Below are 26,514 nucleotides of genomic sequence, written 5' to 3'. Positions count from 1 at the left end.
ACAACTTCTGAAGTGTTTTACAGACATTGATAGTATTAATAATGTTTGCAATTTGCAATTTGCCTCTTCCTCACCTCCTTCTGCATTCACTCGGTACCAAAATTGGGGCAGGCATCAGAGCTACTAAGAGGAATAAGATGTGGCCCTGCAATCTTCCATTTATTAATCTAGTCACATTCAAGTAGCCAAGTAGACTGCAAACTCCTTGAAAGCAGGATTCATCTTTGATCCTCCTTTTGGATGCCATCATATATCAAATATATAAATAAATTCATACTAATCTATATACTGCTCAAACGTAAGGCAACTAAAAGAAAGTCATACTTTAAAGTAGGGGTCAGCAAACCTTTTTAAAGGGCCAGATAATAAATATCAGGCTTTTTTTTCATGATACAGAAAATAAATACCTTGGCCTTTGTTCACCAGTCTCTCTCATGACTGCTCAATTCTGCCTTTGTAGAGTGAAAGCAGCCATTGACAATACGTGAATGAATAAGCATGACTGTGTTCCAATAAAACCCTATTTAGAAAAACAAGTGGTAGGCCATATTTTTCCCACAGGCTATAGTTTGCCAACTTCAGTTTTACGAAATAAGACATAAATGAAGAGAACATATTATAAAGAATACCAATAAGGGTATAAATCAGTGGTTCTTACCTTTTCTGAGGCATAAACTCCTCTGAAAATATGACTAAACATCTCCACAGGAAAATACACCTACACGACTCTGCATTCAGTTCATCAACTCTACAGCTGAATTTATGTATCATTAGTTCTGTAACAGGTTACTCATGAGAAAGTATGTTGCTCAGTGTGTATCCTCACCAGGGATAGAAACTGTCATATTCTCCCTCAAACTACCATTTGAGGCCCTCATCAGAGCTTGGGCGGGAACCAAGGATCCTGGAAGGGCACAAGAAATATGCCCATGTTCTCTCATCTCTTTGGCACATCACACTAGGCAATGCTGTGAGTTTTCTACACCCTTTGCCTTCACGCCCTTCCCCGCTCCCTTTTGTTCATCAACTGAGCAAAAGTCCCAGAATTATCCTCATCCTCTGTTAAATATCCATTTCCATCCCTCTACTGTGTGAGGCATTCTGCTTCAATATGAAGACTCACCAGCAAGCAGTGCACGGGGTCCCCCCTTAGATCCGTGTCCGGCGCCTGCAGCAAACGCCAGTCTCTGCCTTTGTTATACGTGATGAAAGTCTTCACTTGGTTGTCAATCTTCTTGTTAGCCAAGAACATTCCCTTTATCCCTGCTACCTGGGAAAAATTGACATGGCTGAAAAATACATCAATTTGAGAAGGGATAGATTTGTTTACTTTAAAAAAGAAAAGAAGGCTGTCAGAGTCAGCTGAGAGCACCTGTCTTGGAGGAAAGAAGGGTTGACGATGGGGGAAGGAGGTGACGCTCAAGGTATAATGACTTCCCAGGCTACTGGACAAACAACAACAGATTGGTGATCCTTATCATATGGGGGTCACAACAAGAGTTTGATAGGGGCTTCTTATTACCCCTAACATAGGCTGACAGGAGCCTGCAGTTGCCAAGAGATAAATTCTCATGGTTTCAGCTCTCTTGTTTGGTAAGTAATAATAAATAAATAGGGGCTACTTTTATTGTATGCTAGCGTAGCACCCAGAGTCTCAAATACTTGATCTCACTTAATCCTTAAAACACTCCTCTTTGGTATCGTTTATTCTGTTTTACAAATGAAGAAAGCTCAGGCTCATCCAAACAAAGTGACTTAACTAAGGTCACACTGCCCAAGGGCACACAGTAAGTATCAGACTCGGGATTATTAACCCACAACTCTCTGGCTTCACAGCTCATGCTCTTAATGCCTACCTCAATTATCAAGCTATCTGCAGGCATGAGCAGTTGAAAGAGGTCAGTTAAAGCTCCTGAACCAATTACTGTTGCTTTATTTCTGTGTAAGATCTCTCTGTTAAGCCACCAGAATACACTGAACCTAAGAGGACAGCTTTTAAATTTAAATAAATGGCGGTTTCCCTAAATCATCAAATACTCCCTACTTTGTTTTTATAACATGGTTGGTTTCAGCCTAAATAGATGCTATTAATTATTTGGCTCTGAAAATATGATTGTCTTCTCTCTTCTATATGTTAGGTAAGACGCAATAATTAGTAAGTTGTCAAAATATTGCAAAAGCAAATAATTGTGCATTCTATTTTTCTTGTGTTTTGGAGTTTATCAAACACATTCATGCATATTTTACCCTGCTTGCAATTGTAACAACCCAGGAAAACTGGAGGGCAGTGAGGAAAAGGACTGAAACATGTTGAGGAATGCATTCCAATGCTGCATGTACATTATCTCATTTAATACTCAGAATAACCACGGAATAATTATCATTAGCCACATTTTGAGGATGAGGAAATAGACACTTTGACTTGGTGGCTTTCTGGAACACACCTACGGAGTAAGTGAGCAGGCTAACAAGCATATTTGAACCTACTTAACTTGGGCCCTTTATAACATGAAAAATTTTTAAGCAGATTAGTGAAGCAATAGCTGTCACCTCTTCAGACCTTGCCAAACACCAAGCACTATGTCCAGTACTTTATTTACAAAACCTCCAATACTCACTACAAACCTGCACCTGCAGCTTTTAGCCCAATTCTACAGATGAAGAAACTGAGATCACAGAAAGTTGAGATTCACACCCAGATCTGCCTGACTTCCAACATTGTTTCAACAAATACAGCTTGAATTTGTCAATTCTAAGAGGTTGGGTTTCAATCGATAGAAGACACACATTTTGCCTTTGCTTTTGACAGTCAGACCTCATTAGTGTGTACCTGCTGATCTGTCATCTGGGATAATTTATAGTTGGGCCAAATTTGTACTCTTTTGAAACAACAAGCATGTTAAACAACTAAATGGTATAAATGAGTTGCGGAGAGGAATATTTTGAACTATTATACTCAGGAAACAAGGTGCATTCTGGGCAATCAATAGCAGCCGGAACAATTTCTTCTGCATTGTCTAACCTCAACAAATGTGGAAGGCATAAGCTCCAGGAGCACTCTACCTCCCAACAGCAGTGTGTTAATTACAAATAATATTTAGTAATTCACTACACCAGCTCTGCAAGGGCTGCCCACCAGGGAACTCCATATTGGTTTTGCGTATGTTCAAGAAGCTGTTACATACTTAAATATGAATAAACTGCCAGTTCTTTAAAAAATTAAATTACGTAAATCAGAATTTCATAAAGTCATACTGGTCTTTCCTCTCTATCATTCCCAGAAATGACAAATGACCCTGTCTTAGCCATACAGCACTCTAAAGGGTGACAATAAGGGCAGAAGGAATAAAAATGTTACCTATTCCAGTAGTTTCATTGCCCATTTTCCTTCCTACCCTCTCCCTCTTCTGGCAAGGGTGCCAGTGCAGGGTTATGCATGTTTGGGAGCTGGTTCATTTGATTTGCAGAAGTGGTGACTTTATTGGCCCCCGACTGCTTGGCATTATCAAATGCCACTTGAGCAAAGAGCTGCGCTTTGTAATTCATCTCTGGCAGCTTGGCCTTCAGGTTTATCTTGAGGAATAAAAACTTGGCGAAGTAAAGAGAATGTGTATCAACAGGGGACAGAGCTGGAGAGGGTCTGCTTATTGCTTATTTTGCTCTTGCAGCCAAGGCACTTTATCCATTTAAGGTAGAGTTTTTTGTTTTGTTGTTTTCTTTTGCTGCTTTGGCCTGGTCTGCAAAGGTAGTCAGTCCTAGTCTTAGGTTTTTGTGCTATTCACTGTTCCTTTCACTCTGAGCTTCAGAAATCCATCTTTCTGTGTGTCTCACGGAAACCCCTAGGCACGCACGAGCCACTTTCTTCCAGTGCTCTATTCTAAGGTCTCATCTTATGTTTCTTGGAACCTCTACCCTCTCACTGTAGGACTCTGGATATCAAGGGAAATAATACCAAGCATTAGTGCCCCAAATGTGGAATGTGTGTGGGTGTACATGTGTGTACCTGTCTATGCATGTAGTATATGTCTCTCTTTGTGTGACTGTAAGGTCTGAGGTTCCACTGAGGATGAGGGGTCATGTTTATGTTTAGATAATCTCTCTGTAGCCACACTGCATGCATATTTATGGAAGATTGTGGAGCTGAGGGATGGGGTAGGGTGGGGTAAAGTAGTATTTCCTACAGAAGCCATGTCTTCCCATAGACACAGAATTTCTGATAACAAAACTCCCATGGGAATGGTACATCCCACTGTTGGAAGTCTGTCCTCCTTTGGGAAAAGAATTGTTGCCTTTACTGACCTTCTGAATTCTGCATAAAGATCTTTAAGAATTCTGAGTGTGCTGGAATGCTACTTTAGTCCCTTTGCTTCTCCTACAGAGAAATTTGCTATCAGACATCTCAAAAGTAATTAATAGTTATTTCTTATTATTTAATATCATATAAGTCAAGATATCATTTTAATTAGACTAAATATGAAGTGTTATAACTCAAACCTTAAGCATAACACAAAGTCACAAAGTACATCCGTGCATTTCCTGTTGCCAATATGATGGTCTCAGAACACTTCCTTCCCTTCGCTTATCTGACTCTCTTTGTTCACAAAGGCTACCCCCAACTCTCTCAGAAAGCCACTTGATGTGCCTCTATCTATTCATCCCTCAAGATTGAGCTCATAAACCTTTTCCAGAAACCAGAATCTGTTTTCATCCTGATTATCCCAACACTTCTTCTCTGTTCTTTAATTTGTGTCTCATACAGATGGTACCTGTATCTTGGCTGTCAAGAACTGTGGAATCTTCCTATGGGGCTCGATCTTCCCATAAACATCTCTAGTACTCCTTATACTCTTTATCATAAATTAATTCCAATTTTGTCATCCCCTGTGACCTCTCACATTATGGTCTCCTACTCTAATACAACCTTCGGATTGTCATTCACTCCACCAAACTGCTCTTTAAAATTAATAATAGTAAAGTAACTTTATACAAAGAACTCTGTTTGTTTGTTTGAAACAGGGTCTCTCTCTGGCACCTAAGCTGGAGAGCAGTGGTGTGACCACAGCTCACTGCAGCCACGATCTCCTGGGCTCAAGTGATCCTCCCACCTCAGCCTTCCAAGTAGCTGGGACTACAGTTGCACACCACCATGCCCAGCTAATTTTGGGGTTTTTTGTTTGTTTGTTTTCTTTTGTTTTTGGTAGAGACAGGGTTTTGTCACATTGCCCAGGCTGGTTTCAAACTCCTCGGCTCAAGCAAGCCACCTGCCTTGGTCTCCTAAAGTGCTGGGATTACAGGTGTGAGCCACTGCGCCAGCCCCTGTTTTTGTTCCTACTGAAATAGGCAGTAAGAGTTCTGCATTAGAAGGTACAACACCCAAGCCTCTGGTAACCACGACTGGGGAGAAGATGCGAGGAGGAGAAATGGGGAATGACTACTAATGGTTGTAGAGCTTCTGTACTGGACGATGAAAATAACCTAAAATTGTGGTGGTGGCTGTGCAGCTCTGTGAACATACTAGAAACCACTGGATTTTACATTTTAAGTGGGCAAACTGTATCATATGTGACTTATATCTTAATAAAGCTGTTTTAAAGGAAAGATATAATAATAATGGCAACCCAAACTTATTGATTATTAAATTTCAGGTACCAGAGGTTGAACGTCCCTAATCCAAAAATCCAAAATGCCCCAAAACTTGGAATGTTTTAAGCACTGACATGATGCTATAAGTGAAACATTCTACACCTAATCATATGTGATGGGTCACAGTCAAAACATAATCAAAACTCTAAAGAAAAGAAAAATATTTAAGGTGATGAATAATCTCAAGTATACTGTTATTTACTAATTATATAAATGTATTAAATTATTATATATACCCTGAAAATGTGTGCCTATTATGTACCAATAAAAAATAAAAAATAAATTTCTAGAATACAAAAAAACTGTTTCATGCACAAAATTATTAAACTTGTTTAAAATTACCTTTAGGCTATGTGATAAGGTATATATGAAACATAAATTAATCCTGTGTGTACACTTGGGTCCCAGTTCCAATATATCTCATTATATATATAAGCAAATATTCCAAAATCCAAAAATATCTAAAATCTGAAACCCTACTGGTCCCAAGCATTTCAGATAAGGTATACTCAACCTGTACGTGAAAGGCTTTGCAAACATGAACTTGTGAATCTCTGCATGCTTTAGAATTCATATTATCTTCATTTTACAGAAGAGAAAACTGAAGTTCAGACGTGGCTAATCACTTGCCTAAGGTCATCCCACTGGAGAATCTTAGATCTGGACTCCAAGTCAGTCGGTCTAACTACAGAGTCTACACCCTTAGGCCTGTGGCTGTACTGTCTCTTCGAACTTCTCTCTCATCCTAGAGTGGCCTGAGAGAAATATCGTATCAGATTGTTCTACTCAAAGAAATTGTATTTTATTCAGTCATTAGTACATTTACTCTAGTCATTTAACAAATATATTCTGAGCATCTACTATGTATCATATGATCTTCTAGGCACTTGCAGATATAATACGTAGAAGATCTCAACAGCTATCTTTTTCGAGAGTTAAAACGTGCTAGGTGCTGGGAATTTGTGTTTCTTTGGTGACTTGAAGAAAAAAACGCAGATATCTCCCCTGCTTTTTAGGTTTACTTTCTGGATAGTTCTGTTCTGTTCTTATGGGAATCAGTCTTCCCATAAATATCTCTAGTACTCCTTAGGCTCTTTATTATAAATCAATTCAAAGGAACTTATGTATTTGTGTAAGAAAACCTTTTGGAAGCTCCACGCAGAGGCTAAGTTGGGAAGATTCCTGTGCAAGAGTTTTTGCTTATTTCTGCCTTTAATGCTGACTAAAAGATGAATACCACCACCCTCTCAGTCTCAGACTTAAATTACAAATCCTAAGTGCCAAAATTTGAAAAAAAAATTCAAAAGATGAAACAACAACTGTGGCAAGAAAGAGAACATATTCATGGCCACAATTTCTTTTGGCTTTGCGGATGAGATTTTTTTCTCAAGAAAGGACAGCAGGAAGGATAAACATGAGGCCGGGGTGCCTTCACAATCAGGGAACCCATTGGCCAAGAAAAACCTAAATGTTCTTTCCTTCTCTGTTGCCCCAACCAAAGAGCACTCTCCTCCTCAAGAGACAGGAGCCTGAAATAATAGTACATTCTTTTATTTTATTATTATTATTATTATTATTATTATTATTATTATTTTGAGGAGGAGTCTTGCTCTGTCACCCAGGTTGGCACCATCTCGGCTCACTGCAACCTCCACCTCACGGGTTCAAGTGATTCTCCTGCCTCAGCCTCCCAAGTAGCTGGGACTTCACCACACCCAGCTAATTTCTGTATTTTTAGTAGAGATGGTTTCGCCATGTTGGCCAGGCTGGTCTTCAACACTTAGCCTCTGGTCATTCTTCTGCCTCCGCCTCCTAAAGTGCTGGGATTACAAGCATGAGCCACTGCACCTGGCCAATAGTACATTCAATATCCTGTAATAAATGTATCTTCAATAGGAGAGCATTTTTCTTCTCTACCTCCTAACCTAGATTGTAAGAGGCAGTCTTTCTCCAAGAAATCAAGGTGTATGCTATATTATCATAACCGTTGAGTTTTCTCTTTCAAAGAGAGGGTATTCATAATGTACAGAAGACACTGTGTGTAACAGAACATGCCCTGGTCACTGGCTGTCCTTCATGACACCCACCAGGGCTCACTCATGTATACACACATTCTCGTGTATTCTGTATTTGTCAGCCAGGTGGCTTCACTCCCAATACAACCCTTTGCACTCAGCTGGGGTGAACTGTCATTGTCTATTAAGCCAAAGTGCTCTTCATCATCATTAATTAATATTCCCTTCCCAAAGGAGAGAAGGTATCATCCAAACCTGTCAGGCTCCCTCTCATCATCCACACTACACAAAGACATCAGGCATCACTCTTCTCACACACACTCAGCACATTTTTTTTGCTCTGGCCACCATCAGACATGCAGTGCATGATGCACACGACGCACTGGACCATTCATTCTATTCAGGTGTGATGGAGTTTTAGGGCACTTGTTTCCAGGCTTGTCTTACACAAATATGTCCACCCGACAAGACTGTGAGCCATGTGTAAATATGGCCTGAACTTAGCTATAACTAAGGACTTGGCACTAAAGGTGCTGCATAGATAGGTCTCAGGCAATCAAACTTCTGATTCTGTTTACACTGACTTTTCCCCAGATCATTTTCTTCTTCCAGTCTTCTGTTTTCCACTGGTATGCAAAGTCTAACCCTATTTACCCTGCCCTTCTATGTTCTTCAGTCTTAATGCTATCACTCTTCCACAACCAAATACAAGCCCAGATGCTGATCCTTCAGGGAAAATGTGACAGTCTACAGTTGAGAGTTTGCACACTCTAGGGTTTAGGTCCTAACTCTGCCACTTACCATCTATGGGGTCTTGCAAAAGTTGCTGTATTCTCTCTGCCTCCATTTACTCATATTTGAAGTGAAAGTGACAACAGTCCCTACCTCATAAAGTTAATGTATGTATTGAATGAGACAGTATGGAAGGTTCTTTACACCATGCCTGGCACAAAGTGGCCCAAAATATTAGCCATTATTAATGATAGCAACAAAAGTCATTTCTAGTATTTTTGCTCCGAGGCCAACTTTCCTAGCTCTCATTTCTTGGCTCTCTTGAATGGAGTCCAATTGACACTGGTGGAAAATTCTGATATTTCAGTAACTAAACCATACAAGCTGTACCCTCAACACTTTGTCTCCAGCATTTCTCTCTCTCATTCCACACATACACATAGTTCTAGGGTAGAGAACACAGAATCTGTAGCCAGGTTCCAATGTATTTGCAAACAAAATGCTTAATTTTAATAAGCACAGTGCTTCCTTCTGCATTTTTTACAAAGACCCATCAGCAATGCACATCCTTGATACACAGATCTACATGTTTATACATTATACAGTTCACCTCTGCTAAAATAGCCTGAAGAGCTCACAAATGCAGGAATAGCACATAATTGGCATGCAGAAGCAAACAAACAAAGAACAAAGGCCATCTTCTTCACTCACCTTAAATGTGAGCAGACATGCACTCCATGTATGCTATCTCTGTAACCCCCACCTCATGTGTTGCTCATCTTTGCTCCTTAGTAATTCATTTATGGATTTTCTTACTTCTCATTTATCTCTAAACTCTCATCATTCATTGCAATTCTACTGGGAAATTCATGCTGGATGGTTTTCAGCTTCCTGCTAGCCAGAACAATCAGATTTAAGGGAACATTTGTGCCAGGCTCCGTGTCAGCCAATATTCTTTCTATCTAGGTAATCAGCAGATACGGCACTGCCGTTCTGATCACATCAATTTCAATTCAAGTTGCTGTGAACTGTCAGGCTAATAAAACAAAGACTCCTCTCTCCCAGCCCCAGGATGCAGAGCACCTTTACATAATACAGTCACACCACTGCTCAAAATGATGATAATAAGAGCCAGCAGTTTCCCTACAGATAGTCAACTGCAAGAGAGGCACAAAGGGGAAACACAAGATTAACAAAGCAATGTTTGGCATGTCCAGAGGTCGCCTTGTTTCCTCTTTTCATTCCATACCTGTTACCGATGCTTGAATTCAGAAAACTAGTCATGAAAATAGCTGCAAATAACAAGACATTGCAAAGTCATTCCTGTTTAAATTTGTTATTTTTTCATCATCAAGGCACCAATTAAAATGGTTTCATTTCTGGCAGGAAACAAAATTTATCCAGAGGATCAATTCCATGTGGACTCAAAAAGAGAGAAGAGGATAATCAGGAAGGGGAAAATGGAACCTGAAAGTCAGAATATGTTTTTGGGAGACTAAGGATAGAACGAGGGCCAGGAAAGAAAACTGGGGATTAAGCTTGGGCAGTTGCTTTGACTTCATGCCAGTGGATGCTCACAGCAAGAATCCTTCCATTTTAAGTGTTCAGTCAAGGCAAGAAAATGCATGGCATTTCAACAAAACATACTTCAAGTTAAAATGTTTATAATCTATTTACAAATGAAAAGAGAAATGTGGTAATTTACACTTGTTTATGAGAAGACAACTACTTGGTATAGGCCGTAATCCCAGCACTTTGGGAGGCCGAGGCGGGCGGATCACAAGGTCAGGAGTTCGAGATCAGCCTGGCCAATATGGTGAAACCCCGTCTCTACTAAAAATACAGAAGTTACCTGGGCATGGTGGTGGGAGTCCCAGCTACTCGGGAGGCTGAGGCAGGACAACAGTTTGAACCCAGGAGGCGGAGGTTGCAGTGAACCGAGATCGCGCCACTGCACTCCAGCCTGGGTGACAGAGTGAGATTCCATCTCAAAAAAAAAAAAAAAAAAAAAAAGAGACAACTACTTGGTATAAAGAATGTCATATGGCTGCACTAATTGAAATATGGGAAGATGTAGGAATCCAAAATAATATAAATGTTTTGGGCATTTAAACAATGTGGGTAGATGTTAAGGCTATGTAGTGGTGCTTGAACACACTGGAACATAATATTAATGATGCTATCTATGATTTGTTGAGCATTATTGTATTTTAAGCCCTGTGCTCCGTGCTTTGAAAGGATTAACTCATTTAATCCTCAGAAAAATCACATCTAGTAGGTATCATGTTTATCTTCATATTTTAAGCAAGGAAACTGTGGCTCAGAAATTACTGGATTTGTCTCAAGGAATACATACAAGTGGCATCGCTAGGATTTAAGCACAGGCAAACTAAATCCAAAATCTGTACTCTAAATTAAATTTTATTCAACATGAAGTTGAAACTAAATCATCACAATATGTAAATTTCTTCTAGAATACAGTTTGAGGCTGTCGTACATGATACTGTATTTATCTGAAACATGGGCAGGAGAAGAAGTGGAAAAACTTAGGAAAGTATGCAAAAGTTTGCAGTGCATTTTTCTAAACATATACACATAAACTAGACCCTATGCTAGTCTGCCATAATTTCTATTACAAATACCTGGGCTCTAAATTTGGCATACAGTTTACTAATACGCTTTTATACATACACAGAAGTTTAGATACTAGAAGAAAATCACTAAGAACCTCTGAAGGAGAAGGAAGACAGAACACATTGAAAGGAATTACAATGATAGGTTAAAATTTCTTAAGTGAAATTAGTTTCTTTCATACTGGATATACCCTTATTCTTAGACAAACAACCTCTTGACTCACTGCACTTATTCTCAACTAAATGACAGTGTCATTATGACTGTACATATCTGAATCCATTTTAGATTTTTTTCAGATAGAATATAGAATATAGAATTTACACTTCCCAAATTCTGAATGTTTTCAAATGGCTTATTATAACCTATTATAAATCTTTCCTAGCTCATGATAAGACTGACGAATGGCTAAAATCCATCCCAAAGCAGCAGTTTTCTTTTTAGCTAACTGTGCCTTCAATGGCAATTAAAGCATTGGTATTTATCATGAAAGCCAACCAATCCAACATACATGATTTTCTTTTGAATCTTGGCCATTCTGAGAAACAAAGACTCTGCGAAGCTCTGTTCTTGTTGCTGTAGTTGTTTATTTTATTTTTCTGGATTTAGGAGACAAGCACCTGTTAATCTTATGTCATTCTCTGGCCCTGTGAGAAAAAGGCCATTAGCCAAGGGAGCTTATTTAACCAGAAAGGTCTTCAAGTCCAAATGGAGTATCTTCTGACTGGATGCAGGAGACCTTATCCCCTTCATTCTTTCTTCTGAGAGACAAGGGAGTGCCAACCACCATCCCTTTACTCACAGCCCTGTCTGCCTTTCAGAACTATGTCCAAACATCACATGCAGACCACTCTCATCAAATCCTGTAACTGACTGCCTCCCCAGACATTCCGCAAGTCTGCTAAGCCTTCATGTCCTATGGAGTTTGTCAAAAAAGAATCCCTCCCAGAATCCCCCAGAGATCTTCTGTGGATTGCAAATTAACTAATAAAAATGTTCTGCAAATCTCTCCATCTCCCAAGAGAAATGAGGCCACATAAGGAACTGTATTAAAATGACCAGGAAAAGAGTCCATGCGGGGTTTCCATCCGCCAGTTGGGCACTACTGTGGTTTAGGACCACATATGCCTCGTGACATACCTCATAGAGGTCGATCATGATGTTGCCCTCAGGGCCTCTGCTGCTCTGGACATTCTCCAAGGCCAGGGTGAAGTACACACCACGTGTGTCTGAGATGTAGAGGTTGTACGTGTCATTCTGGTTCCATTCTTGGACTGCTGCGAACACCTGATTCTCATCAGTGCTGATAACATGCATGTCCTGTGAAAAGACACAAGGTCGTGAAGAGGGAAAAAGAGTTTTATACATTAACCTGGCAGGCATCCAAAGAGTGTGGAATCAAATGAGGAACACCAGAATGAGCACTTTAATTGAAGATAGCTTCCTTTTGCATATATGAGAAATAATAATTAGTTAAGCATTAATCATATGTTTCCTTTGTCACTTGAGAGGTTAGGCAATAAGGTCATGAGAAAATAGGATGGAGGGATTTTTGATAGATCAGTTTTAATTGCCTCATTACATAATTTGAAAAATACTTTATTAAATATGTATGATTTGGAGAATCAAGCATCCTGATATTTTTGCCAAGCACAAATATGATACTTGCTCAGAAGGCCTATATGGGGTAGATATGAGGAAAAGCTGGAGGAACAGAGAGAAAACAGACAAACCCTGCATCTCTCAGTGTGGCTCATGGACCAGCAGCAAGGACACCACCTGGAAGCTTATTAAACATATAGAACCTTGGGCCTCACCTGGTGAATCGAAATCTGCATTTAACAAGATTGCTAAATAATTACCATGCATATTAAAGTTTGAAAAGCACTGCCTGAATTCAGCAACCCCCAGCCAGTCTCCTCTACCCTCAGCCCTAAGAAAACCTTCACTAGAGAAACCCAAAGTACTAATCCTCATGTTAGTGTGTTCAAAGACTTAGCTGCTTATCAAAATCTAAACTGAGAGGTTCTGCAGGAATCCTCCAGTGAAAAAGGGTAAAAGACAGTCTGCATAACTGATGACGTTTTCAGAGCCTGGTTGTCCTGGAAGATAGAATTAAAGCAAAGGTAGCATGGAGGCAGTGAGCAAATGCCCCCGGGGTGGGAATTTCAAATTCCTTTTCCCCCATTCATAACTCTAGAGAAGTACAATGGAAGCTACCACAGTCCAAAGCTTGCTGACTCAGACTAAGGCCTGCTTTCTTCTTTAGGGGATGTCTGTTCATATGTTCTTGCCTGCATTTTACTCTTTGCCCAAGAGAGTAGACATAAAACAACTTCCAAAGTAAAAAATTAAGGCTAAGTAACCAAAACAAACAAATAAAAACAAAGATTGCATATAACCACAAAGGTAGAAGAACAACGTAGAACAATTCTTGTTTTTGGCATCACTTAGTACTCTAATCTTTCCAGATGCACCATACTCTATTTTAGGAGATCTGACAATCTTCCTGTTAACGATTCCAGTGCGGGGAAATTCTACCTAACTACTAACCTAAATTTCTCATTGTCATATATGCCCATGTTCTCAATCAAGCAGCATTTCAGCTCTGACTCTGCTCTAGATGTGTAGGAACAAGACTCTCTATCCTCTTTAAACTCGTGATCCCAGAGGGAGAAGTCCATATCCAAAGGGTGTTATATTCCTCACCTCTACTCAGGCTCCATATGACATACTCAAGTTTGGTAACATTTTGTAGAAAGAACCCCAAGTGGATAGGTCAAAAAATGAATCCTGCCCATTAATTTAATGAGTGCTTCTATCCGTTGAATGTCTATTTATGTTTCTCCTGGTAATTATTGCTCTCTTTAGGTATCTGCAGGGGGACTGGTTCCACAATTGTTCTCAGATACCAAAATCCACAGAAGCTCAAGTTTCTTATACAGAGTGGCATAATATTTGCATGTAACCTACGCACATCCTCCTGTACACTTTAAATCATCTCTGGATTACTTACAATACCTAATACAATGTAAAGGCTATGTAAATAGTTGTATCATTTATTTAATTTGTATTACTTTGTATTTTTTTAATATTTTCAATCTGATGCAGAACCTGAGGAGACACAGGTCCAACTGTATGATTGATGTTTTTTAAAAAACAGCCTCATCCCTCTCAGATATATTTCTATATTAAATCTAAACTTTTTTCTACTTTCTTCTATCAGCAGCACAAGAAATGAGCTTTTAGAACTGGCATTCAGAATATTCCATTTTTCTGGCAACAGCAACTGAATAGGTGATGGGCAGGTGGCCCACGTAAAGTCAATATGACATGTTCCTAGAATGACTGCAGAGTTATTAGGGAGAGACAAAATTAGTGTCTCACTATTGGTTTGTAAGCAGTAAGAATAAAAAAGAAAATTCCAGATATGCTGGAGACATATCTTAGAGGTAAAGGATGAAACTAATCCTGATGAAAACAGAGTCAGCGGATGGAGAGAGATGACCCAATCCTGTGACATTTTTTGGTCCCTAAATGTGGACCTTTAAGAAGCCCATCCCACTGCCAGACTTTTCAGTTAAAGAAGACAGTCTAGCAAAGTGGCTGAAGCATGGACTTTGGAGTAAAACTACTTGAGCTCAAATCTTGGCTCTATAACTTAGCCATGTGAATGAAACTCTGTGTCTCATAATTTCAATCTGCAAAATAGAGACAAGGATAGTAGGTCCCCCATGGAGTGGTGAGGATGAAATCAGTTAATCAGTGTTAAGCACTCCTAATAGTGCCTGGAACTTAGCATATGCTCTGGGTATGTTAGCTACTCTCGGTTAGTGAGCCCTTACATCCCTTTTGTTGATTAATCCAGGTTCATTTGACCTTTCTGTTTATCGCAAATACTCAAGTCCTAACTATATACACGACAAGAAGTGGTTCACCCAAGTGTTTTTGTTGTTATTGTTTAAAATAAAATTTAAAATTCTTTGAACCGGGAGAAGCTATATCCAAGTGTTTGGTTTCTTTCTAATGGAGAGACTTGTCTGTGGAAATTAGCTCCAGAGCTGTTCCTGCATTGACAACCAAACCTCCCATGGCTCCCCGTCCTATAGGGCAAAGACCTAAATCCTTACCTTGGCCTTGAGAAGCATCAAACAACTATTCCCAATTCATCTTCCCTTCTTTGTCAGTAAGATGCAGCATAATCCCTGAAGCCAAGTTAAAATATCTCAACAATAATCTGACCCCCGCATAGCTAATTCCCACTTCTGTGATTTACAGTGAATTTCTGCACTGGTGAACCTCTGAGTTTCTCACAATAGACATTTGACTAAATAATCCTAGGCTGGAAGAGTAAAGTGCATCACCTATACCGGCCACTTCTCCCAAGACTTTATTTTGTAGATTTGGATAGGAAAACACAGGTGTATCAAATATTGTGGTCTAGGTCACTTAGAGAAGTAGTCACACAATGATAACAGATTAAAATGGCCATCTCTAGATATGAGCTGAGTTCCAATCCTTCCTTTGTTTCATATAATTATGTTGAACAGCCATTTTCAAATGATATTGGTCTTAAATATTTTAATTGAAAAGTTTAAAATATTTACATATCATCTTTCTTTTATGTCCTTCCTTAAATCCTGTTTCTATTGGGAGAAATGTGCTTTTTCTCCCAATGTGGCACTTTATGTTGAATGCTTTAACCGAATCACAGAATCTGAGAGCAAGGCGTGATCTTACAGATTTTGTATTGAAGCCTTTTCTAAAGTCTGCTCTGTAGGACAGCAATGTTGTTAGGATTTTAGTAGACTTGAAAAGGAGGAAGGGATCCTTTGGTAAAACATATTAATTAATGGTGAGTTAAAGAGCTTTCTTGCTCATTGGACGTTCTAAACCTTCAACATACCCGTGAGCTACTGTTACTCTCTAGGCAAGAAACACAGAATGAAGTTTATTCCTTTTTTCAGACATATTTGACCACACAACCAAATTCTCAGGAAGGATTACTAAGGACATTTTATTCTAAGTAACACATATGAGAAAATATTGTTGTGAATCTGAGCTCCTTATTTAAAAAAAAAATAAAGAAAAGAGATATTGACAAACCAGCCCAAGGTTTCAAAGCAAGTTAGTGACAGATCTGGGTCCCTAATCCACGTCTCCTGCTGCAAATCAAGCAGCCTTCACATCACCTGCATCCTGGTCCACATCGATCTTCCACCACGGAGACAACTAGATCCATACTAATAATAATATTACCTTGCTTTTATAGAGTATCTGTCCTCCAAAATGCTCAAAGCACTTTCGTATGTATTGCCTCATTTGTCTCACTTGAGTAGCTCTGAATGGGTTCCCAGCAAGTTAAAGGAAGGAAAACTCACTACATTTCCCTGTCTGGAGGGCCACATGCTCTTAATGGCAATGGCAATATTAAAATCTCCCTACCCACTATCATTCTTTACTACTATATTATTAAATTTTTTTTGAGCACAGCTCAGGGTGACTGTGATCTTTCAGGAGCTGATACAATGGTAGTGGGTGATTAAAGAAAATTGCGCATAAATGTACTGGTTTGTCTCGATTCCTTTGGTCGGCATGAAGCTTTGTTCATTTCCAGTTGCACCAGCCCTGACAGGCCATGAAATATACGCACCTTTGTCGCAGATCATTCCACCCAAGCTGGGGTTTCTTTTTGAAGGTATAATGGGATTGTAATAAAGAATCTCATTGCCTTAAATAATAAACACCCACCTGGACCAAATAATACATTCATTTGCTGTATTAGCCCCTATTTTTTCTAGGAACAAGCTAAATTAATCACTGAGTTCTACCCTCAGAACCCAGATAAGACTGAGTAATGGAACATGCTCTTCTGGGAGAACAGGAGGAAGAAGACAGATGCAAATTTGGGTTCAAAGTAAAACTTTTTCCTTCCATATTGGCTAGATGCCACTGGGGGCAACTGTCAGCAGTGGTCTGTGTGATGGCTATGAACAAGCAATGCAAAGTATCTGTTTCCCAAACCTCCAGCAATGAGTCTACAAACGTTTCTTTGATTTTAAACTATGATTTCTGGGGCTCCTTAAGTCAATGGGATTTTCTTCTTAATGTCCCTGACAGTATATGGAATTTTGAGGGGTGGTGATGCTATGTTTTAATAACAGAAGCTATTAATTTACCTTCAAGGTAAGTAAGTATAATATAAAAAAATACTACCTTGAGAGTCAGGAGACTTAAGTTCTAGCCTCAATTATGCTACAAATAGCATTTGATTTCAACCAAAACTTATGTCACTTAAAGAGTCTATTCCCGGCCGGGCACGGTGGTTCACACCTGTAATCCCACCACTTTGGGAGGCTGAGGCAGGCGGATCACGAGGTCTGGTGCTCAAGACCAGCCTGACCAATATGGTGAAACCCTGTCTCTACTAAAAATACAAAAATCAGCCAGGCTTGGTGGCACGTGCCTGTAGTCCCAGCTGCTCGGGAGGCTGAGGCAGGAGAATCGCTTGAACCTGGGAGGCGGAGGTTGCAGTGAGCCAAGATTGTGCCACTGCACTCCAGCCTGGGTGACAGAGCGAGATTCTGTCTCAAAAACAAAACAAAACAAAACAAAAACAAAAACAAAAACAAAAAACAGTTTATTCCCAAGAGTGCGCATAAGATGAGGATATGGTCTCCATTTCCACATCCCTCTTGAACAACAGCAGCATGTCATTGCATTGAAGATAATTCTTTTTTTAAGGTGCAAATCCTGCAAGTCAACTACTTCATTTATTAGTCAATCAAAGAAACAACAATTTATTTCAATGCTAAAGAGGAAAAAAACAAAACAAAACCCGGCTCTGTTGTATTTATTGAGTTTACATGTTCATTTCTCTGACAGACCTTTCTAAGAGATTATCAGAGGCAATTTGAACAACACTCAGTTTTCCTTTTACATAGTGATGTTATCCAATTCTTATCTAAGGCACAATTTAAATGTTGTAAATTCTTGTCTTATTGGAAAAAAAAACAAAAAAACACTTAAGCCAAATCAAGAACAACAAGAACTTAAATGTATCCAGACACAGACATACATACAGTTCTGGATAATTACCACAGTCATTAACCTCTCAGTAGCTGAAAATAACAACTATGAACATAGCTATAGCTCCTTCGAGTTAACAGTGCAACTCAGTGTGTTACTACCTCTAATGGGCTGAGGCTCACAGCCCACCTTTCACTATGTTAGGGTGAGGGAAGGGTGGTAGCCAAGAAAGAGAATTCATCCTGGAGAAACCAGAACAATCTGTTAACACTGGCTCTCCTGGGAGAGGAGGCCTGCTGTGCCCTTGTGTTATGTCTATTATATAACTTCCTGGGCAGCTATCTGGTGTTGGTTCAAGACAACATACGACAAAGTCACGGATGAAAATATAAGAGAAAGAGGCATGGAAACTCAAAAAAAAAAAGTTATGTATGTTCTTTGTGCAAGCCAAAGGCTTCAAAGTTGAGCTATAACTCTATTTAAACCTGCAGAGTCCCTTTCTTATAGCCACATACATCTCCCTTACTCTAAGATTAAGGCACAATACATTTACAGTTCCTAGTCACTTCAAATACATCATGATGGCAGCAAGATCGCAAATACACAGCTGTGAGCTCCCGAGTCAGTTTGACCTCCACTAGGTGGCGCTCCATATTAACGCAGTTCTTCAGCACTTCTGGAAGGACAGCCTGGGGACGTCAACAGCTGAGGGTCTTTAACTTTTTTGTTTGCCTCTTTTTTTCCAAAGGGTACACCTTTGGGGAAGTCTAAAAAATTAGCTGCGCCTCAGAACTCTAAAGACAACCAGTCTCATAAGTTTACAGGGCGCTGACTGGCTGAGAGAGAAAGCAAAGGCTGGTGCCACGTCACGGCATCACCGCTCAGTAAACAACTGATAATCAAATGGGACAGAAATGGATCGCAGCTGTTGCACTGATACATAACACATCCGAAAAATATTTTGTCTTGTTAGAAAACAAATACATATGGCTTGAAAATCTTTACTATTGAAAAGCAAATCAATTATTAAAATTCATATGAATGTTCCTATAGCAACAATCTCAGAGACAGAGAAGAAAGAAAGAAGAAAGAAAGAAAGAAAGAAAGAAAGAAAGAAAGAAAGAAAGAAAGAAAAGAAAGAAAGAGAAAAAGAGAAAGTAAGATGAAAGAAAGAAAGAAAAAGAGAAAGTAAGATGAAGGAGAAAGAGAAAGAAAGAAAGAAGGAAAGAAAGGAAGAGAAAGAGAGAGAGAAAGGAAGGGAGGGAGGGAGGAAACAGGAGGAGGGTAGTAAGACTGACCAAAGAGACAGTAAGGCAGAGCAAACTTGGGAAACAGAGATGAGAGATGTAAAGAAAACATGACTATGAGAAGCTGAAAGAGTCCTTGGGAAAGGGATGGAGGCTGGCTTCTGTGAATGAGAGTCAAGAGTGAAATGAAGAAAGTGATTTAGGCCATACCTTGGGCAAAGCATATTTCGGAAGCTTCATTTGGGCAAACGCATTCCTTCGGTAGGACACGTAGTAATGTGGCCGCCCTCCTGATGTCAGCTGGATCATAAAAACAAGATTGTAAGAAGCTCAAGCTACTATAACAGGCACAGGTCACAGAACAGCCACCTGAATGGAAGGAGGTAGCTTCCAACACAACAAATGGCATTACTGTCTATTGCGGACAAGTGTAAAGAATTGGCATTCAGTTCAAACACAACTTATAAAGAGTATGTGAGCTGGTCAGAGGCCCAAACTGAACCTACTGGACAAAAATACAATTCTTAAATTTGCACTGTGGCTCAGATGCCAGAAAAAATTTTGAGTTATTTTTTTCAAATGATACTAACCTTGGGGTATGTTGGCTGATTGCCATCACCAGCCCAGGTCTCTAGACCCAAGTCTATGACCCTACAAATAGGTCCCTGTGCCATATCAGAATGAAATGGCCCAAGTCAAACAGTGGCAGAGCTGGAGGCTCACATCTCTGGCCACTGAATTCCAGTTTGATGGTGTTACGCTGATGATTATGGGCACATGGCACAGACAGGAGTGCTGGCATATTAGACAGAAAACCAGGCTAGGATTGGGATTGGTGTCCAAATTCAATCTAGGTCTCTTCTATTTAATTTAGTTTTTTTTTTTGAGATGAAGTTTCACTGCTGTTACCCAGGCTGGAGTGCAATGGCACCATCTCGGCTCACTGCAACCTCCTCTTCCCAGGTTCAAGTGATTCTCCTGCCTCAGCCTCCCGAGTATCTGAGATTACAAGCCCTTGCCACCACACCTGGCTATGTTTTGTATTCTTTTAGTAGAGATGGGGGGGTTTCACCATGTTGCCCAAGCTGGTCTCGAACTCCTGACCTCAGGTGATCCGCCTGTCTCGGCCTCCCAAAGTGCTGGGATTACAGGCATGAACCACTGTGCCCAGCCTTTTAAAAAAATTTTTAAAGCTAAATCTTACTCTATTGCCCAAGGCTAGAGTGCAGTGGCACAATCATAGCTCACTGCACCCTTCAAGTCCTGGGCTCAAGCGATCCTCCCCAGGAGCTGAGACTACAAGCAGGTGCCACCACAGCCAGTTCCCCCCCAGTCTTGTCCAAAGCATGCAGCCCAATGAATCCTGGTGGGTGTGAGAGAGGGCAGGAAGGTACAGAGGGCAGGTAGAGAGGGCAGGTGTGGTCTCCAGCCAGCATATGAGCAACCTGCAGGTACAGTGTCAAGGGCACCACCACCAGTCTCTCTCACTCTCTCCTTCATAGCCACTCTTAACCCCTCTAAATGCCTGGAGTTTCAATGACAGCTGGAGTCTGCATACTCAGAATGTCAATAAATGTGCGTGTTCATCACATTAGGAATGTGACTTGGAAAGATCATCTTCACCGTCATGTGGCCAGATCACCTCTTAGGTGAGGTGTTACAGGATGTTCATGGTGGCATGGGTAAAGACTGTATGAAATTCCAAATGCAGAATTGATTCTCATTTGTAAGTCATAGATGTGGATCACAAACTGTTATTAGAAACCAGAAAAGGTTCCTGGGAGCAGCACAGATACAGAAATGAATTATTATAGACAGAACCAATACGTGTAACTATTCGAATGTCCCTTGACAACTTGATGCTGAAATTGTCAGAGTATTAATTACTAATTTCCCTGAAGAATAAAGAAATGGGGTGTGTGTGTGTGTGTGTGTGTGTGTGTGCGCACGCGATCATATGTGAAACATTTTAAAAGTACACAGGCTGGTGGGCATTTAAACAAATTGCATCCTCAAAGCATGTAATTAAATATTCTAAATCACAATTTCTTGTCGAAATAAATGTAATACTGTCTAGAATGGGTCTTTATATATGTATACTTTTATATATACGTATAAGCTATTTAGTAATTGTACCTTTGTCATTTTTAACATGGAAGGCGGTAACTGAGTTTTTAAATGCATTGTCCAAACAAGCTTAAATTTTTCCTTGAATGCTGAAAAGCAGTGCAGCGTATTTGCTTCTTGTCTCTACTAACAACTCAGGAAACGTCAGCTTCTTAAACTGTTCTCCACTCTCTTGGGGGTGAAAAACCTGGCTGAATACATCTGCTCTGAAGTGTCTTTATTCTAATCACAGTTGGTGCATGACAATAAAAACTGATTACTCTCCCCCTGGCCTCTGCCTCCCACTATCTCCAGCCACCCCACAGCTTCCCTTCCCATTCCTGCTTCTCCACTTTTAAGGTGGGTATTGGGGAGGGGGCTGATTGGCTGACCCTTTCCCAGATAGAAAGAGACTGACATATTTGTTCAGTCCCTTTGATAACTGGGAGCTTCTTTGGAATGCAGGTGTGGGGGACAGATCATACTGTGTATCATCCTAGAGACAATCTCACTACTCCATGCGACGCCTTCACGACCCCATGTTGATAAGACCCTCCGGACACAGCCCAAAGAAACTCACGACTATTCTGTTAGTATAGAAGATTCCACACTCAGTAATTATCCTTTTGTTGAAAAGATAGTGATTTTCCCCTCTCTCCCTACCTCCTTCCCTCCCTGCCATCCTCTCTTTTTGACTCTTAATGGAGCGTAAAGCAGGCAAAAGGGACAGAAACAAGGAAAAGAAAGGTTTCTGAGACAATCAACAGAAGTGGATTTTTTATACCTGAACAAACACATAATGATCCTGAACAATCAAAGAGTCTGGGTCAATGTAGCCTGGAAAAGGTTGATTCCTGTTGGCCTCTGTACAGTTCTGCATTCGGCAAGTTAGATAATGTGAATCTGAAAAAAAAAAAAGGAAAAACATGGGGTTGAGGGGGATATAAGACAGAGCTTTAGAGTCAGGGTGGACGTTTGCTATTTCCCTTACCATTTCCAAATTTCCAATTCTTTTTTTTTTTTTGAGACCGAGTCTCGCTCTGTTGCCCAGGCTGGAGTGCAGTGGTGTGATTTCAGCTCACTGCAAGCTCTGCCTCCTGGGTTCACACCATTCTCCTGCCTCAGCCTCCTGAGTAGCTGGAACTACAGGCACCTGCCACCATGCCCGGCTAATATTTTGTATTTTTAGTAGAAACGGGGTTTCACCGCGTTAGCCAGGATGGTCTCGATCTCCTGACCTCGTGATCCGCCTGCCTCAGCCTCCCAAAGTGCTGGGATTACAGGCGTGAGCCACCGCGCCTGGCCATAATTTCCAGTTCTTTAAACAAGCCTCACAAACTTTGTTAAATCCGTTTTTGTCATTGTTATTATTTAAATTATTATCATTATTATTTTACTTACTTGCTCCTAATACCACCTACATCATCTCCTGGTGCTTCCAACAAGTCTTGATATCCTAGAATACTAAATTATTGCTAATTATTTTTTCCCTCCCAAACCCAAATGAAAATATTTTCAAAAACTGGCAATAATACTTGTGATTTCATGGTCAATTTTTTCTCATTAGTAGATTTCACCTTCACACTTTGATCTTTGACAAAGAGGAAAACACACATACAACTAATCATTCATCATCTAATGATAAGAATGATGTGGTTATAAGATTCTAGGTTAAGTAAGATAAGGGTTTTTCTTCCATAATTCATTAGAAGTAAAACAGAGCCGGGCGCTGTGGCTCACGCCTGTAATCCCAGCACTTGGGGAGGCCAAAGCAGGTGGATCACAAGGTCTGAAGTTCACAACCAGCCTGGCCAAGATGGTGAAACCCCATCTCTACCAAAAATACAAAAATGAGCTGGGCGCAGTGGCAGGCACCTGTAATCCCAGCTACTCAGGAGGCTGAGGCAACAGAATCGCTTGAACCCAGCGGGGCAGAGGTTGCAGTGGGCCAAGATCACGCCACTGCACTCCAACCTGGCTGACAGAAAAAAAAAAAAAAAAAAAAGCAAAACCGAATTGGGAGGAGTTCCTTGAGTCAAGACTTTGCTTTTATTTTACAATTGAATCAGTTAAGACCCTGGATCTCACCTGGAGATAAATACAATATCAGTAATGACAACTCTTACATCAGTTTGGTCTCTATTGCTGGAAATATATTTTAACAGGGAGGCTATTCCTGTTTTTTGAGCACACTATCCTGGCCTCTATCTAATCAGATTATGTTACTCCCTTACTTAAAACCCCTTTTGCCTCATTGCATTGAGAATAAATTCAAACTCTCCACCACCCACCACGCCAACCCTCCAACCTCCCCCACTTCTCAACCATGCTAATCTCTTCTACTCTCTCTGTGATTCTTCGAATCCACCCTACTTTATGTTCAGGAAGTTGGCCAAACTTTCTACCATTTTAAAGACTCTTCATTTGTATTCCCTCTGCCTAAAATGCTTCTCCCCAGGCTGTTCTCAAAGCAGGTTCTAGATTTCAGCTAGCTCACTGTTACATCTGAGGATCTTCCATGATTATTCTTCATCACACACCATCCTATTAATTCTATGGAATTTATCACAATATAAAATTACCTTGTTATTTCTTTCTTACTCAGCCCTGCTCCCATTAGAATGTAATCTCCATAAAGACAAATGCCTTTTTTGTTTTTGTTGCTGTTGCCGTTATTCACTGTTGTGTCCACCAGATCCTGATACTGTTCCTGGCACATAGTAGGCAATAAATGAGTATTTGTTGGAACATGCCACTTATTGAAATATATCCTTTTGAGTATAAAAAATGAGTTATTTTACTTGTTTTTGATGCTTAATGAGTAGGTGGGTTTGATTTTAAGATATCAGAGACTTATGCAGAATTCCATTTTTCCAAATGAAAATATCAGAAGATGATTATTTACAGGAAATTGAGGTGGGGAATAGTATGTAGAGATAGATAAGCTAGATATAAGGATTCACTAAAGATTTCTCTTAAGAAAACTAGGAAGGCAGAATTGTCCAGGACCACCTTTACTTAAGGAACTTATGTGTACCTGTATTCTGCAAAGAGTGCCACTAGGGGGCGGCATGCACTCTTGCTCCCTCTGACCAATGACTGATGGAGTTTCTGATAAACTCTCAGTAGACAATGGTGGAGAGCCCTACACACCATCTTCCTTCACCCTGCTGCCATTTCCGAAGATGGGGATAGCTCTCAAGTGCTTTAACCTGTCTAGTCCTGGTGAAGCCACCTCCAAAATTAAATTAGAGTCCTCTATTCTTCCTTCCTTATCTCCTTTTTCAGGCATTCCTGTAATTTCATGTTAGAGCAGAACACAGGATCTTTTTCCTTAAAGACAGTTTCTGGGACTCATCCCTTCCCAGAACGATCCTCCCTCTAGCGCACAAAATCTTTACCTCACAATTTTACACTCCACCAGACTGTTTTACAGCTTTTAAGTGACTTCTGTTTTCTAAAATGTAGCTTGGGGGTCATAGAAACAATGGAGATTTATGACGATAAGAACTGGGCTTGAATTCTGGTGTGGTTTACTTATTAGCTGTGTAGTTCATAGGAAATCCTTTCATCTTCCTGAGTCTTGCTGTTACTGCAATGCTAATCAATGTTCCGTCTTGGTTTTTCTGTTCATGGTACAGAAAGCAAATCACTGAGACAATGAATGTTGCTAAGGAAGAAGACTTCAATCAGGTGCCACAGCTGAGGAAATGGAAGATTAGTCTCAAATCTATCTCCCTGACAAACTAAAATTAGGAGTTTATATAACAGGGAGGAAATGTAACCATGTGTGGGAAAATAGGAATTAGGGGGTGTAAGGAAGAAGAGCTGATCAACAGGAAGCAAGTTGTCAGTTAGGCAATCAGGATGGGTGAGAGGTCTGGTGTCTCATTGTCTAGATGCAGTGATCTGGTAAGCTTAAGTTTGTTGATGATACCTGGGAGGGCTGATGGTGGGTTTCCTGAGAAAGGAACTCGGATAAGAACTCGGATAAAACAAATGTAACTTTCTCAAGTTTGAAGACTGGGAAGATCAATTTCTGTGTTTATTCAAAAGAAAGCATAAACATCATGTTCTATGGGACAACTGGGCCAATTTCACTGCCTCCTTCATCTATTAAAGGAGGATGCCAATATCAACTATCTTGTACTTTAGCTGTAAGAATTAATTAAAATAACATAAATGCTAGATGTTTTGAAACTCATACAAATGTTAGTTGTTAAGAATGATAATATTTCTTTTTTCTGTTTTGCTGCCTTTCATAATGATGAGAAGTTTTGGGAACACACTTAAAAAGACTAGTTAAGCCAAATTTAAATATTCCAGTTATATTTCTGAATCAGGTTCTTTGGTGAGCTGCTGAACACCCATTCTTCTCTGCCTTTTTGCTGAAAAATCCAGTATTGGATCTGTCAATTCATCTCTTCTCCATGTGACTCAGAAGTTCCCATATGTAAGGATGAATGTTGTCACTCTAAACCCACTTAAGCCTTCCTTCTCCACTTGCCATTGGTTGTTTTAGAAGAGGGCATTTAAACCTAGTACTGGTACATGAGAAGTGAGGAGAGAGCTTTTAAGGGGAATCTGAGAGATATCAGGAGATACAGCAGAAGATCTTCTGCCTCTGTAAACACTCTGTCTCAATGTGAATGGCTCTAGGCTTCTGGTTGCCCAAAGGAGCCAGTCTTACAGTCAAGCTTATATAATGAGTATGACAACTAGATGGAAAGTACCCATTCCCTAATGACATCATTGAGCTGTTGATGGTACTGAGCCTCAAGCTGCCCAACCTCTGTGCTTCTTGTTATGTGAGATAATGAACAAAAACAATGGCTAAACACAATGAGAACTTGATTAGGAGGTCTTGACCTTCAAATTACAAATACAATTTCCAACTAGAATTTTTAAGACTGACACCTAATGAGGACTTGATGCATACACAATTCTTGTTTTGTTTGCATTAGTATCTGATGGCTCTTTTCTTTTCCTTAAGACCTAAATCTCCTCTTCAGAGGTCTCTGTACAAAGGTAAGATGGAAAATAGTAACATATCCTTTTCATGTTTCTAACTCATCTATATAGAAATTATTAATCTAAGGAATTTAGGGAGA

At 40.0% G+C, this 26,514-nt stretch overlaps 1 protein-coding gene across 3 annotated transcripts in view; it reads right to left on the bottom strand.

Annotated features, from left to right (window-relative positions):
• Window positions 1–26,514, bottom strand: part of SORCS1 (sortilin related VPS10 domain containing receptor 1) — a 602,977-nt gene that overhangs the window by 113,967 nt on the left and 462,496 nt on the right. For all 3 annotated transcript variants that reach the window (XM_030807336.1, XM_003255446.4, XM_012505615.2), the window contains exons 7-10: window positions 22,188–22,306; window positions 19,508–19,597; window positions 12,162–12,341; window positions 1,124–1,270 (exon numbers count right to left, since the gene is read on the bottom strand). In XM_030807336.1, coding sequence (XP_030663196.1) covers window positions 1,124–1,270; window positions 12,162–12,341; window positions 19,508–19,597; window positions 22,188–22,306 — 536 coding nt within the window. The remainder of the gene's footprint in view (window positions 1–1,123; window positions 1,271–12,161; window positions 12,342–19,507; window positions 19,598–22,187; window positions 22,307–26,514) is intronic.

This window comes from Nomascus leucogenys, chromosome 3 (assembly GCF_006542625.1).
Source record: "Nomascus leucogenys isolate Asia chromosome 3, Asia_NLE_v1, whole genome shotgun sequence".
Classification (NCBI taxonomy): Eukaryota; Metazoa; Chordata; class Mammalia; order Primates; family Hylobatidae; genus Nomascus; species Nomascus leucogenys.
This window is presented reverse-complemented; position numbering and strand designations above follow the sequence as displayed.